This window comes from Larimichthys crocea, chromosome XXI (assembly GCF_000972845.2).
Source record: "Larimichthys crocea isolate SSNF chromosome XXI, L_crocea_2.0, whole genome shotgun sequence".
In the NCBI taxonomy this organism is placed as follows: Eukaryota; Metazoa; Chordata; class Actinopteri; family Sciaenidae; genus Larimichthys; species Larimichthys crocea.
The window spans coordinates 1497755-1514848 of NC_040031.1; the positions used below are offsets into that span (position 1 = coordinate 1497755).

At 39.2% G+C, this 17094-nt stretch overlaps 1 protein-coding gene across 1 annotated transcript; it reads right to left on the reverse strand.

The window, feature by feature from the left end:
• Nucleotides 1–695: 695 nt before the first annotated feature.
• Nucleotides 696–15639, reverse strand: iqub (IQ motif and ubiquitin domain containing). The gene is made up of 14 exons (XM_019267616.2): nt 15193–15639; nt 14094–14189; nt 13735–13845; nt 12609–12743; nt 11632–11799; nt 10724–10899; nt 6556–6711; nt 5020–5230; nt 4279–4454; nt 3530–3700; nt 2520–2696; nt 2177–2425; nt 1888–2073; nt 696–1028 (listed from the first exon to the last, which is right to left on the reverse strand). Exons 1-14 carry the CDS (start codon nt 15353–15355, stop codon nt 831–833), a joined length of 2373 nt encoding a protein of 790 aa, XP_019123161.2. The 5' UTR covers nt 15356–15639; the 3' UTR covers nt 696–830.
• Nucleotides 15640–17094: the final 1455 nt, after the last annotated feature.

Sequence of the window (17094 nt, forward strand, 5' to 3'; positions counted from 1 at the left end):
ACTTTTACATTGTTTTAGTTTGCATAAAATTTGTGTAAAAGTCCTGCATTGAAAACCCAATATACATGACCAGCATGAAGGAGACACTCTGGTCACTGTGCGGAAAACACAAAGGTGCTATTGAGAGCTAGTGTTTGTCTGTTCTGGTGGACACTGTGGAAGAGGACCAAATGGCAACCTACGCGGCTGAAAAGAGAAGCCAATGTGGAAATGTCACAAACTGCAGTTCCTCGAACAGCCACTGGAGGCTGGCTACAGAACAACAAGTCATTATCCATAAACCACCATATTAAAATGTCCAATTTCACAGCAGAAATAAACACGTCCAGAGTTTGAGCTTCAAAACGGCTCTTCAGAAACCTGTGGGTGACGTCACACATACAATGTCCATTCTTTACTGTCAGTGAAGAACTGCAGAGCTTGTACATATAAAAGGTTATTTTTAAGGTAACAAAAACACAATGATTGAATAATTGACTTGTGATTACATAGTAATGAAAACATAGATTCACTTTTAAAGATTGTAAATACAATTGTTATTTGCTATGTAATAGATAACTTACTTAAATTCAGTCAGATTCAGAGTCAGGATGAACTTGCATACTTGATGTGCAGTATCTGTAATTCATAATGTGCTTCAATGGACAAACCTCTATGCAAAGAACATGTACATCATCCTTTCAAAATAAAGGCACCCAAATGAATTCAAACCTGGAGTAAACCTCATGAACTTTATTTTAGATTGCAGTCAAAATGTTCAGAAAGAAAGTGACAAGCAAGATATCGATAGATATGAAACAGTGACAAGAAAGACAACTACAGGGTGCTTCTTAATGAGCTGAGGCCGGTGTGGTGTTGGTGGCGTGCTTGCCTGTCGCCATGGTGATGGGCTTAGAGACAAGCTGGTTGCCCAGGGAAGCGGACGGCTGAGAGTCCAGGTATTCGGCCATGACAGAGATCTGGCTGAAGTGGCGTCGAGCCAGTGTGTGTTTGTGCTCGATCCTGCGGATAAACGTCGCCTCGTACGCCTGAACACACACACACAGGAGGTAGACTCAGTTTGTGTAACAGCTGGAGGCCAGATTTTACCAGCTGCGTTTTTATTGTTAGACCAGACAAACACAAAGAAGACCAAACAAAGTGCCAGAGTGACCAGGATGGGAAGTTCACATGGCAGCAGGTATACGTTTTCACAGGAAATGTGTACAATATTCCAACTATTAGAAGTTAATGATGTATCCTTTGGAAGAGTAATCTTTAAGTTTTAGTCCCAAAGTAACAACAGTTTGGGGAAGACCCTTTCCTGTTTCAATGTTAAAACGCCTCTGTGAGGGACACCAAGGCTAAAGTCCTTACCACAGCAGCACAGATTTGATTCCAATCTCCTTTCCCATCTCCCTTCAGGGGAACTGACAACTAAAGGTAAAAAACAAGTTCCTTTTGGTCTACGCATGAACAAATTAAAGTTTTGAAGGTTAAAAAAAGTTTAAAACATTAGCTAGCTAACAAGAGCTGAAAGGAAATTGTTTATTTTATCACAGGAACTTTTTCTATGGTCCCAGAAAGCATTTCAGAAACGTTACCTGTGTTTCAACCTGAGGAACCAGACACTAATGACCCCTTTCCACCAAATATTAACTAAACCTAGGAACTAGATAAAAGTTATAGCAGCCTGAAGTTAAAAGTTCTAGCCATGCAAAAGGGTTTTAATTACTGGTAGTCACAACAAAATCTGTATTTTTAGGGTGACAATCAGAAGTTTCCACGACACGATCCTGACTCTTTGATCCTATCACAGCGTGGCGATAACAAGAACTGAGATAACAAGAACATTCATTGTTGAACATTGATTTGTGACGCAAGTGTAAATGTTGGACATGGACGGACCTTGTGGACGTCCTCCACCTGCACGTGAGCTGAAATCTCTTCTTTGGATAGCAGGATGCAGTTCCAGGGACTCCAGTCTCTCTGACGCTCCCAGCGGACAAACACCAGGTTAAAGAGGTCCTTGCTGGCTTGGAGTGCTGAGCGGGATGTCCAGACCACCTCCACCAGGTACCGCATATCCTCCACCTGAGAGAAGATAAAAGCATTACAGAGAACTGTGCAGGAAACAGAAAGAATCTGCTTGAGGCTTGAAGTGTGGAAGTAAAGATCAATCAAACAGATAAATCACCTGCAGCAGGAAGGGAATCTTGGCCTCCTTGTTGAGCTGCTGCTCGTCAGCTCTCAACCTCTTTAGGATGTTTTTGTAGTAGGAGTAGTCATTACGGGTTCTTGCTATGTTGTCAAGTGAAGTGCATTCATGGCACCGACCGCTCAGACGGGTGTTGGCGGACGGGCTGAAGTCACCGGAGGGTAGATAGCGATAACAGCTCCGGCAGAGGAACATGGTATTCCTCAGCTGAGAGGGATTCTGGGGAACCTGGGGTGGATTTTAGATTGTATGAAGACATTTATAGGTAATTTATATCCAGGACTGTCCATATGATCCCACACCAGCAGTGCTCTTTGCTCACCTTGAGCAGCTTGGCCACCTCAGGGTTAAACGCCGGTATTTTGATGTACTGGAGGAACAGAGTGGAGATCCTCTTTCTCAGCCCCTCTAGATTGGCTGCCTTAACCCCACAAGTCATCAGGTCCACCTCCCTGTCTATCAAATCCACGATGTCACGGGTCAGCTGACACTCATGCTCCTGTCCAATAAGGATAAAAAAGATCATACCACCAACCACTGACTGTATATAAAGATAGATATGACAGCTCCCCAACAGTGAAGTCAAAACATCACAATCACCCTCTGTTGGCTGGCTGCAGTGTTCATTTTTTAATAAGTTTTAATTTATGATTTGATGCTATATAAAGGAAGTTTTGCATGTCTTGAAAGTTGGGGCCTGCTCACAAGTGAGTTACAGACAGACATCAATATTGAGGACAAAATGGCAGTGGCAGCATCCGGGATGTTTTAGCTTCATTTTTGTGGAGTAAAGTTTTATAAATATCAGTTCTACCAACATTAGAGAATTGTAGTATCAACTGAAGATTATAAATTCCTGTGAAACACCAGTGTGTAGGATTTAGTGGCATCTAGTTGTTGTGGATTACAACCCCTTTGCCTCACCCTTCCCTTCTATGTAGGAGAAACAAACACAAATCCAGTGTTTAGTTTCTGTTCTGGGCAAGTGTAGAAACATGGTGGTTCAGCATGATGGAAGAGGATTTACAAAAACATTTCTTATTTTCAGGTGATTATATACTAATATAGTTACAAATATATTCAAATATATTCAATATATTCTATACTTCTGCCAACTTTACTATTCAAATATATTCAATATATTCTATACTTCTGCCAACTTTACTTCTTTTTGTCGTTCTGGACACTCCTTCTAATCGCTGGTTAACTTTAGAATAAAGAGACAGACTAACGTCGGGCAGAATTTAGATGGTGGTGACGTTCATACATTGATCCAGCACCATTCGTGTACGAGCTCACAAACCAGTAGTGTGTGATCAGCCTGTCCAGTACCTGGACAGTGTGTTTGAGCGTCGTGAGAGCATCTCGTCTCGCCTCCCGGCTGACGGTGAACAGGTTGATGTTGCTGTACAGGTCTCGCAGCTCTCTAGCTCTGATGGTGTGTGGACTGTCCATCTCAATCAGTCCACCATCGGCTGCTCGCCACTGATGAGGAGCCGCACACTGAAACACACCATCAAAATGTCAGTACTACTGGTGATGGTACTAATAACACTACTGCTACTAATACTGCTGACAATAAAACTGCTACTGACTACTACTGTGCCATTTCTACTAATGGAAATAATAGTGTTGTTACTAACAATCCTTCTATTACTACCCTGATACTGGTATTACTAATGACCACAACTTGAACTACTGCTACTCTTACTACTTCTCTTCCTGTAAAATGACTCATAAAACTTGTGGAAGTTGTAGTACTTGTAGTAAGCTACAACTTCTACAAACAGTCCTACTGCTAGTCTGACGGCTACTGATAGTACCACAACAGTACTATTACTAATCCTTGTCTTCCTCCTCCTCCTTCAACTACTACTAGTTTTACAACTTCTATTTTGATCATTTATATAGGAAAATATATTGATGTAAATAGTAAACAATTTTAATGTGGATGTTTTAAAAGATAATTCGAATTAAGGTAGGGCTGCTAACTAAAATAATATCCAGTTATAGACCAAACAACATGTTTAGATGTTTGGATAGAGAGAGCTGGGAGCGGAGGTGGAGCTGTGACCTCTGACCTTGTCCAGGAAGTTCCTGACAGTTTTGTCATAGTTGTCGTTCTGGATGGCAATCTGATGACGTCCGATGGTGGCGATTTGCTGCGTCTCCTGCTCCAACAGAGAGCAAAGAGCTGCCTTCCTCTCAGCTCCACGCAGGGTAGAGTTGATGCGCTGCTCCTCCTCACACCTCCACTCTGAATCACACAGATACAATATTTTACCCATTAACATCACAATCACAAGTATAGGTAATTGTACGAGTACTTTACTTGAGTATTTCTATGCAATCTAATACCTATTTTTAACATTATATTGAGGGAAATGTGCTTTTATCTGACAGCTTTAGTTACTAAAAACTATATTGAATTACCTATAAATACATCACCCAACAGTTCATATGTAAGTGAAACAATTATTTGATATTACATGCAAAAACATTTCATGGTTCAAGCTTCTCAAATGTGAGGATTTCCTACTTTTTATTTAATTTATTTTTATTTATGTTTAATAATCCTGAGGTCTGGACAACTGGTTAGACAAAACCAACACTGTGAAGGTGTCACTTTGGGCTGTGGATAAATATCCAAATCAAATCAAATAATCAATCAAGATGATGAATGTGACGAAAACATTTTTTAATTGCAGTCCTGCACATAATAATTGAGTTATCTGCAAGTACTTTTACTTTTGCTTAAGTAAAGGATGGGAATACTTCCTCCGCCACAGCAGCAGAGTGAACGGCCCTTCCCCTCAGCCTACTCTCTAGAGCTTGGTACAGCAGGTTGATGTCCTCTCTCCTCCGCGGGTTCATCATGCGTTGGCGACGGTCTCTCAGCTGCTCCTCCTTCTCCTCCCTCCTCCTCCTCTCCTGCAGCTCTAGCCAGGCCATCCGCCGTTCCCGTTCCCTTCTCAACCGGTTCACCTCCTGCTGGGCCAACCAGCGACGGACAAACGACTGCAGGCGGATCACCTGCATGAATGACAAGAGAGGAGGAGGGAAACAGGTCACCACAGAATTTCTTTTTAATGTGTACATATTATTTTATTGTAATATTATTGGATTACAATTTCATTTTTCCTCAAACATTTATATTCACACAAATGTTTGCACACTTCATTTATTATATAAAGCTTTGTAATGTTGAGCCAAATCAAGCTTTATTTCTATAGTTTAGTCATAGCCTGTAGGGAGGAAGATGGTTTTTCACCACTCTAAAAGTGTTTAGCCTCCTCTGCTGTAGAGCCACAGTATGCTTGTTAGAAGACCACTCCTGTGAACTCTAGAGTTCTGAGTTCTGGCTTCACTTTTGCTCTCCAGAGACTCAGAACTAGGAGAGCTACGCAAGCAGCAGTATCCCTTAAGGCACATACAGAGTTGACAGACACGGCTGAACTTGACATCTCCAGAGCTGGAACAGGCCAGTGGACCTGTCTGACTGTCTGTAAGGTTCATGAAGTTCTCTTTGTCTTTTCTCTAATTTCTGTATTTTTTGTTTGTTTCATTCATTCAAATAGTTCTTTATCTGTTTTCTTGTCTCTTAGCTGGTGTCTTGTGCAGCTTTAATGTAATGTTAATTTCCCAGGGCTCACTCCAGTTTTATCTTCTCTCTATTATTTGTTGTTGAATCGCATGTTTTGAATTAGGTTTTTGAGTTCTTACAATTAAACGCATCATTAAACCCTGTAGATCTGCATTTATCCAAATGAAACGACAGAGGAAGTATACAGAGGGGACACAAAAAGTAACATAGCTTAACATGTTTAAGATTTGTGACTGATGACTAAAGTTGTGTTTAATCTTCAAATCTTCAAACTTAAATATGAAAATACACCTTATTTTCTAATTGTTGATAATATCAAAAGGGAATTTTACATCAAGCAAGCAGAAAACATTTACAACACATGTTACAACATATGTCATATTATCTGTAGAAGTTCAGATTGCATAAGTCTGCTCAGTCATGGATGTTTGTGCCTGTTCGCGCTGTTTGCTTTGTGTTTGTCATTCTGACAAACATTGACCTTTTGTAACTACCACATGATTTTTTTTGCTCCAGTAGCAGTGTGTCTAAAGAATGAATATGTCGGCAAGAAAGTCTGCCCTGCTGTATAAAACCGTGGTCCAGAGCAAGATATTTCGAACCCCCTGACCTTTCCTCCATCAGGAGAAAAACGATACGTCATAATGATCATGGCTCTCATCTCTACGTTAATAATCATGAGATTAACATTATTGATAAAAAGACATCATGCATTAATATCAAACACACACACACACATTGAGTGTTCACCCACAGCTTTCAGCCTCCTGTCATGATACTCGTCAGCAGTGATGTAGTTGCTAGGGGCGACCAGCTTGTCATTCATACAGGAGACGTAGCAGCCGATCCCAGTCATCTGGGTGTAGACGTTGACTGGACACTGCTGGGCCTGAGACTTCACCTTTACTGTCTGGTGGAGATGGAGACACAGACAAAGAGACTGACTGAATTTAAAAGATCAGGGACATGTTTCTATTAAAACATAATCATACTGTTCAGTTTGGAACAAAAGCTGAGAGGATTCCCAAATGGTTCAATAGGACTGATGATTGAAAGGGCAGAAAAAGACAAAGGCAATCAAAACTGGAAGCTTAGCATCAAAATCTGTGCAGATTTAAACAGAAACAGGTTTCATGTTACAGCGTTGAGTCCACAATAATACCTCTAACAAGCTGTAATTAACAGGCTTCTTGCTTTTCAAAGCTATTCTGAAAAGAAGATTAGTCTAGGGTTAGCACTGTTGTAACTGGATTACGGAATATGAGCTGATATGAACATACTATGAACTATAAAAATACAGTGCAGTCTCTGAGTCCTGCACCGTTGTAGTTCAGTAATGATCACAGGTCAGTTATGCTTTTTTATGTATTTGAGGCCAAAACTGTTTTAAATGTAACTGATTTATCTACGTCACAATCCTGACACAGAGAAGAAAATGATCAATATAATAGGTGATTCAAAACTTTTGAACAGTACTATACATGGAAAAAAAAATTTAAAAGATCATTTTATTGTGATAACAATATCTCATATCTATCCACTTGTCTTCAGACGGAGGGGTCTGAGATGGATCAGCTTCCCTGGTATTGACCTTAGGAGCTGTATTAAATTTTAAATGCACCTAATAAACATAACCAACGTCAAATTCTTATGGGCTAAAACTGTGAAGATATTAATTAAGTTTTGTGATTGTGCATGAGGAGAGATCAGGTCCGTGCCCTGCACACACACACTGTGCTGATATGAATGAGCTGTTAAAGACAGGGAATCAGGGCAGCTGTGAACATCTCGAGGCCACAGTTGAGGTCACAGATTTCAGGCTGTTAATTGAGGTTCACTACAGGCAAGATGAGCCTGTGAGTAACATTTTCCATTTTCCAAGCTTGTGACACAGATTGATGATGCTCAAGTACTGGACTCAGTGAAACCTTTAATTATTGATGACCTTTTAAAATCTGGAACCATCGCAGACAGACCAAAAGGGCAGCACACACATTTTACATGCATGTAGCCGGTATGCTTATCATGCAAGTGCAGCTCAATAATACACTTTAGTTCCATGACCACGGACATGAGTGGTGACCCAAAGAGTGGCTCTATGAGCAGAGTTAATTTCCCTGTGGACAGTGTCCATCGACTGTCTGTTGGATCATTTCAACGCTGTGATGGACATGGACTTCTCCTGGTCATCAGTGACAAACAACGAGAGGTGAGGTAAAAAAATTTCATTAAAAAATAAATGTTAAAAAAGCACAGGAACAGGCTGCGTCCATAACAACAACATAAACAAAGTCAATTATGAATCCCAGAGAGCATTGCTGTGAGATATAATTTTTCAAAATGTATATTGTATATTGAGATTCAGCCTGACATTTATTTATATTATAAAAAAAAAAACATATGAAATACAAGATGGACAGATTTTTGATGAAAAGAAATTGTGATTTTTATCGACCAAACACGTCATTTTATTTAATCCTGAAGGTGTTCATTTGCTCATTGGTCTAATGTTGAATCTCTGATTATCAGATTAGTTTTAATCTGTACAGTTTACAGTGCAGCATTAGACTTTAAATTTAAAATTTTAACATGTTATTTAAAACTTGTTATACCATTAAAATACTACAACAATTTGAATGAAAATAACTTATGAAACTTCACTTCAGATCATTAAAATGTAATTTAAAATAAGTATTTCCTGTAATAGGGTGGCACGGTGTGGTTAGCAGTGATTAGCACTGTCGCCTCACAGCAAGAAGGTTCCTGGTTCAAACTCTGGCTGAGCCCTTCCTGTATAGAGTTTGCATGTTCTCTTTATCTCTATGCTCTCCGTGATGAGCTGGTGACTTGTCCAGTGTGTACCCTAAGTCAGCTGAGATAGGGTCCAGCCCCACTGTGACCCTGATGAGGATAAGCGGTTACAGAAAATGTATGGATGGATGGATTTCCTGTAATATCTGCCTGATACACGGTCACGTTCATGTGTGTAGTGCACACATAGGAACACATACATCCATGATGTAAGGGGAGATTAGATTGTAAGGGGAGGTAAATTAAACGGTTCAAAAACACTGCAATTGTGGCTCCAAACAGGAAATTCGTGTAAGAGAAGTGCTGACATCTGTCCTAATGATGGTACTTGGAGAGTCTAATATTTTCTGAGGTGGTGCACAGTGGAAAAACACGTGTTTAGTGGAGATCAGCTTCTGTTCCAAGCCCTCTCTAGACCCCGTGTTTAGTTTGTCTGTTCTAGGCTACTGTAGAAAATGGCAGTTCAACATTGAGGACACCATGGAAGAGGACATGCAATGTATGTAGATAAAAGTCTCATAGAGACATCTAAGACTATATATATATATATATTTGTGATTATGAATATTATATTGCACTTCTGCAAATAAATGTGCACACTGGGCCTTTAAGAGAGTGAATCTCAATCCCATAAACTCTGTGTGTTTAGTGTGTTGACATTACAAGTAAAACTTTTTCTTTCAAAAGCATCCACAGCTCTAGCCTCTGACTGCTATACGGTAATGAAGGGTCAGAGGTCACTGAGCTATGACAGCTGTTACTGTATGTTTTATATATGTTTGTCTCTCATTTGTGTTCTTTCTTCTTTCTTCTTTTTTTATTTTATTTTCAGGGGAAGAAATTGTAAATGTGAATGTAAATGTGACCTGATATCAGAATAAATAAATCATTTTTAAAAAATCCTTGTCAATGCCCGTAGATGAATTATGACGTGTTAAAAGCTAACAAGAGCTGAGAAGAAAGAAAGAAGACTGCAGCTAACAGGCTGCTGTCCTGTGATGTGTAAACAGTCATCATCACAGCGCTGACAACACAGACAGACACACACACACACAAACACACACACACATATACACACAGGGTTTCATTACTGCAATCCTTGTATCTCTTCATGTATGTACACCTATAATGAGTCTGTGTGTGTGTGTGTGTGTGTGTGTGTGTGTGTGTGTGTGTGTGTGTGTGTGTGTGAGAGAGAGAGAGAGAGAGAGACATATTTAATTCAGAGGTTAAGGGCAGGTGAGTCATACTCTCACTCCATCTGATGAGGACCAACACACACATGTACTGAGACCTACATGTTGACTCAAATCCAACTACACCACAACCACTATCCAACAACACACAAACTATCTTTTTAAAATGATTACTTCCCAGAAACATATTGCACTGCTACTGGGATTTCCTGGATTTCACGGTCTGCCAAAAAACTGTGAATAATCCATTATGAAATTCTATTTATACAATTTTATGATGGTTTTCATTCATATTTAATTATGTTTGTTTGGTCACAGAACAACAATTCCTTTGAAAAGTATTGAGGTGGAAGAAACCCAGGAATAACAGTGAATAATAGTGATCAGCTGAAAATAATAAACCTTCTGAGAGCGTTGATGGAGCTTAGGACTCATGGTAAGGACAGCTGTTATGTTACAAAAGAGATTAAAAAATAAAATAATGAAGTTAATTCAAATTATCCTGCAGAATTTCCCCTGAGAAAAACACATTCTGTTTTTTTTATTTTTTATATGGATAAAATAATGCAGATCAGATTCAGAATCAAACTAATTAAACCTCACGCTCACTAGAGAGGTGTCACTGTGACCATCCGTCTTCTGTCTTCTGGTTCAGGAGGCTCATTACACTCTTACTCTCTCCGTGTAATTAGATTGTTTAATTTGCACATAAAGTCATGTTCTGTCTCATGCCTGAATGAGAACAATGTTCTGCTGTAGTGAATGACCTTTAAATGCACCACACACACGTCCTACTGTTGGTCCGTGTGCGTTCATGTGTGATTCTTTTTAAATTCTGCAACCAAATGTATTACCTCCTAAACATTAAAATGATAATTCGGTGTGATATTTGTGTTTTGAAGCTCTGTCCTGTACCTGTGTCTCACGGCTGAAGACCACCACTCCTCTGTCAGGTCTCCTCTTGGGCAGTGTCTGTAGGGCAGCATGGTGGTACTCCACCCCTGTCAACCGGTGTCTGTAGCCGCCCAGGAAGGCCTTCTGCTGGCGGGGACGCTCAATCTCCACCACCACCTCCTGGAACTCGCCCTCATCTGGAAGTTTCAGTGAGTCATTTTACAGGGAGTAAATAATGTTTCTGCCATTAAGTGTCTGGTACAAAAATCCTTAATAAAAATGAAACTCTACCTGCACTACGTTCTGAAATAAAATATAAGCATCACCGTTGCAAATTCTTTCATTCTTCATTCACAGCTTGTAATAACGTCACTGTCTCTGCTGTATGAACATGTCACAGTTGTATTTTGTACTGACAGGTCTAATAAAAGAATTTGCAGGAGTGAATATATTAGTCATAATATCAGTTTTATGTATGTATTCATAAGTAATTGTTCTGGGAGTATATTCAAGCCTTCATATTAGGACTGATCATTTTTTTCTTACTGCTCCATGTGGTTTGTTACACGGAACCTTCTGGGAAACAGCTTGGTAAAGAAAGAAACTTCAACCAGTCAGATCGATGACCTACACTACATAACGTAGTCAAATTCAGTTGTCTGAACAACATCTATGCTAACTTCTGTATTGTTCTGTATCCATTGTTGTTTTCATGCAAGTCATTTCTCACACACCTACTTTTAAACCACACCAAGCTAATGTGTAGCTGAAGTACAAGAAACAACAATAATTTAAAGCTGCATGAAGAGAAGCATCCGATAAACCATCAGTCTATTGTCACTGACATCTTAGTAAACAGCTGCTTTCACATCCGGCGAACACTCTTTAACAGTTTTTAGAAGACAGTACAGAGGGAGAAGGGGTCACACCTGTTTGGACTCGGACTGTGATGACGTCCGGCATGTTGTCGTGCTCTGGGGGGCGAACTGGGCGGAGTGGGTGGGTGGTCGGGTCGGTGGAGCTCATCTCCATCCGGGTGGAGCCATGGGGGCGGACGCCGAGCTCCATTAGGCTCTTCTGCTCTTCCACCACTCTGCCTAAAAAGAAAGAAGACAGAGCACGCAATTAGTCTTATTCGATTGTATTTTATTTCATTTAAAGGTCCAGTGTGTCAGATTTAGGCAGCTCTATTTACAGATATGTCTGAGAAAAAATCTAAATAGGATTCTATTTAACTCAACTGGAAGAAATATTACATTACCATAGAATGAGCCTTTTATATCTACAGATGCTGCAAATTAAAATGGCACGCTAGATAGGACCTTTTGTGTTTCCTGCACGATTTACAGCCACCATAGTGTCTCCTTTACATCAGTAAGGAGAGGGTGAAGTGGGGAGGTTGCAATCTGCAACTACACCACTAGATGCCACTAAATCCTAACTAAGTTATTCACCAAAACACTGCATCCTCAAGCTCTAACAAATGTGTTGAATGCATCTTTTTTCTCATAAAACATTTGCTTGGCACATTACCAAGAAGTGTGGATCAGTGAAATAGTGTGAAAACATTGGTGTAACTGTCACTGGTTCAACCTGACTTTCAGGTCAGAAAAGTGAAGAGTATTGACAGAACTCAATAGCACTCCTGGAGGTCTAAGACTCCACAGGGAAACATTACCCAGCAGAAAGAAATTGGAGGAGCATAGCAGAAACAATTTTGGGAATCATTGGTCTATCGTGTGTCCTGGTATCAACACTGATCTAAAATAACAGTGGGTAGGTAGTAGTGGGATTGATTGTCTCCTCAGTTTATTCATCGCTGTCAAAACTCTTCAAACCTTCAAACATCAGAAAAGAAACAACATCTCCCAGCGTTTCTTGGTAGAAAAAAGGTTACCGTCCATACCATCCAGAGAGATCTGCAGCACATCAGCAGGAACTCTCAGCTCCGAGGCGAGGTGACACTTCAGCTCCTGTATGCTGAGACCGATCGCAAAGGCCACAGTCATCACATGACCCTCTGGCACCAGCACCACCTTCACTGCAACCATATACAGAGACACTACGTCATAGACTGTGGGTTTACTCTCTTTTTTATGTGGTGGGATTTTATCATTAATTGTTAATTAATACAACAATGTTTTATTTTTAGGGAGGATTTTCAGTTGTGTCATTGTGACAGATTTTATTATGAGTCCATGTTTTCATTTTTTTATTCAACTTAGACTGTTAAATTCTCGCTTTTACCACACCATGCATCTCCACTGCCTTTGAATAGATGGATTTATTTAATGTCGTTTCTTTGTTGCCACTAATGGAAGACATTGATTTTCATGGTATAATTCCTATCAGGTTACCTAGAAACAGCACACACACTGTTGGCACTTCATCCACAAATCTTCTTTTTTTTTTTTTCCTAACCCAGAACACATGAATATAATTGTATTTTATATCATGCCTCTGTTTTTAGCACTCTGCAAATATATCAAAGTGAGATTAAAATAAAATTCAACGATCTGTGATAAATGGATTTGGGAAATCACCGTCACTTTTTAAAAGAGATAAACTATCATGTAGAAATCAAAAGAATTTCATTTGGAAGATAAGCTTAATGAAAATAATCACTCTCTTTACTTTAACGCAAAACTGTCTCTGGAACTTGCTATTATTCTTTATTTTCCTTTTCTTTTCATAATTATCTTCTCATATAGGCATGGTCTACATAACACATGCTCATCTATTATCGGGATGTGCATTAGTTGTTACCTTGACAACACCTGCTCTTCCTGGAGTCCATATAAATACTAATATACAATCAGCATGTGTTGAAATGGCTGAAAGAATAAAGAAGCTTCATGCTTACATTTACACTAGTATTTAACATCTGTTGTCTTTGTTTGGGTTTTCAGTGGTTTCTCTGTTATGCCTATTCATCCAAGTACTGTATATAATTTATAGGGTTGTATAGTTTTATTATAATAAAACCATTTGTAACTAGTGTTTGGCTTTGAAACCTCATTTCAGAGACTTACCTGTAGCTGTAGAGTTTCCAACATTTTCTTTTCTCTGAGGCTCCCTAAGCTGCTCAACATCATCGGGCAGATCAGCCTGAGTTTCAGCTTCTTCCACAGTCTCCAACACATCTGGACAGATGTTACCATTATCAAATAGAATACATCTAAACTGCTATATAAACAACACCTGTCAATCACCAGATCCAGTGATTCAGTGATACTTGAGCAATGCCAGTGAGTCGATGATTTTAGACAGATAGATAGACATAGCCATAAAATGAATTCTTTATGAACCAAATTGTACAAGATTATTTATTAAGGATAAACCTGTTGAGATGAGCCATCTCTGATGCAGATTGTTTAACTGAGATTCTCACCAGTTAACTTCCCAACAGTTTCTGGTTTCTGAAGCTCTATAAGCTGCTCAGCGTCATCGTGGAGATCTGGTTCAGCTTCTTCTGCCTCCAGCACATCTGTTCAATGCAGAAAGTTACGACAAAAATAAATATTATTTGTGTCATATACTAGACTCAGGTATCCATTTAAATAATAGTAATAATAATTCTAACAATTAATAAATATCAAACTAATGGGATGTCTGCAAATGTACTTTACTTTATGCACTTATCTCAGTATAAAGTTATTTTAAAAGTAAAGCAACCGCCCCATATGCAAAGACTTGCCAAGGAGGCGCAGGTTCAAATCCCAACCTGTGTGGCCCCTTCCCGCATGTCATTCCCCATATTTCCTGTCAATCTTTAGCTGTGTGTATCAATAAAGCAAAGGCCAAAAAAATGATCTTAAAAAAAAAAATCATCATCATTTAAACTGAAAAAATCTAAGTATTAAACTGAAGTACTTCTGTATTGTCAAGGATCTCCAGTCAGTCTGGACTCACTTGTTGTCAAACTAGACACAGCTGTGGTCAAACTGGACTCAAGTGTGCTCAAACTGGACTCACCTGTGGTCAAACCTGACTCAACTGTGGTCAAATTGGACTCAACTATGGTCAAACTGGACTCACCTACGATCCAACTGTGGTCAAACTGGACCTTCCTGTGGTCAAACTGGACTCAACTGTGGTCAAACTGGACTCACTTGTGGTCAAACTTGACTCACTTGTGGTCAAACTGGACTCACCTATGGTCAAACTGGACTCAACTGTGGTCAAACTCGACTCACCTGTGGTCAAACTGGATTCACCTATGGTCACACTGCACTCACCTGTGGTCAAACTGGACTCACTTGTGGCCAAACTTGACTCAACTGTGGTCAAACTGGACTTAACTGTGGTCAAACTTGACTCACCTATGGTCAAATTGGATTCAACTGTGGTCACACTGCACTCAACTGTGGTCAAACTGGACTCAACTGTGGTCAAACTGGACTCAACTGTGGTCAAACTGGACTCACCTGTGGTCAAACCGGACCTTACTGTTGTCAAACTGGACTCACCTGTGGTCAAACTGGACTCACCTGTGGTCGTCCTGTCAGCGTGCACCTCCTCTCCGTCACTTCCCGGCTCTCCGTCGTCCTCTGGCTGCTCAGCAGTACTTTCACCTGTTTGTGGATATATTTCCGTGGTCTCTTCCTCCTTTTCTTTCACGTCTTGCTCTTTATCTTCAATTTGCTCCGACATGGCAGCTTTAAGTGGCTAACGCAGACTGAAGCTAGGTTAGCTTGTTAGCTTTCTCCAAACCAGCAAACAATGCTGTAAACCCGCATGAACTCAAGTCAATATGAGCAGCGGTGACACGAAGACAAAGTGGTCCACTGTGACCCGTTTAAACTTCGTATTTCATCCCGTGTCTGTTTTATTGTCCTACTTTAACAAGACTTTGAGTTAGCAAGGCGCAGCTAACACTGCCTGTCTAATGTTAGCTTGGTTTCCAGGCAACGACAGTTTACACGTTACTATAGCAACCATTAACGTCACTTTCCGTGTTAGACTGTATTTCATTTAAAACGTGTTTCTTTGAATAAATACGATTAAATACTACTACTACTTCTGCTTTATTTGTAGATACTAAATAACAAATCAATGAAGAAAAAACAAACAAACAAAAAGAGCGTTTAATTTTAGTTTTAGGAACTTAAAATTATCTAATAAAATGAACCAGTCTAGGTGACAAACTTGAAGGTAAAACAATGTGTTGGCTGAACAGAAACGTAAAATTATATCAATATAAAGTGTATTTAATGTTTCCCAGTAGTACTTCTGTTTTCTGAAGGTCAAATTGTCATTCAAGCATGAATGCACTAAATCTTTACTGATTTTTACAAGACGATTGTTGAGGCAGTTTAGCAGGTGTGTTGGAGATTACTAATACTAATGCATGTTAATGCAGGATGAATCCCTGTTGCTCACCACTAACACATGATCACTGCTTACACTTAATAGATTATCATTTAAGGAATTCATTGTCACCTTTGAAACAACTGCTCTTCGCTGAGTCTATATTTATATACAGTATACTCAGCAGCTGTTGAAATGACTGTTGGAACATGCTTCAGGTTTACTTTTACACTTCATATTTAACAATATACAGTTACAAATCTACAATAATATTGAATCTGTGGTTTTATGTTTGGGTTTTATGTGGTTTCTGTATCTTGTCTCGCCACTAACAAATGATCAGGTCACTGACTGCTATGTGATCCAGTTTATTTTAGATGCATGTATTTGCTCAGCCTCTCTGAGTTTTGTTTCTAATCAAAATGTATGATGCAAATGTCTAATTCTATTAAGATTGAACTAATCACATATGTAAAGTCATGACATGAAGTCATAGTGACATGATCATACATTCATCGTGAACAACAGGAATTAATGATACATCCTTTAAATGATTAAATTATCATGCATACTCCTGTTGACGCTACTGTGCTATCTCTACTGTACGGTTATGTGATAAATAATTGCTGTATGTAATAAGTGTGAGTGTACACTTGATGTACAGATTCATGTTTTTTCATGTCTTTTTTGTTTTATGTAACGTTGCTTGTTGTTTGTTGAATTAACAAAATTTAATAAATACATAATAAATAAAGTACATACAAAATCATCATGATTCATGCATTCAATTAAGAAGTACGTAAGTACATTATTTTTGCCCTTAATGAAAATCCCCAACCCTCAAACTGTTTATTGAAACTACAAGGTGCCACAGACAGAGGGGTCATTCGTTGCTTGGCCTGCATCAAATAATTTTCTATATCTTCAGTTGTGTGCTTTTATTCATTCATCACCAAAGAAATATTTCAAAACTTTAAAATATTCCTTGAGGTTATCTTGAGGGAGCACATTACCAGAAGTTGTACTAACAGTTGATTCACATGTTATAAGACAAGTATTGTGCACAAGTAAAACAATAGTAG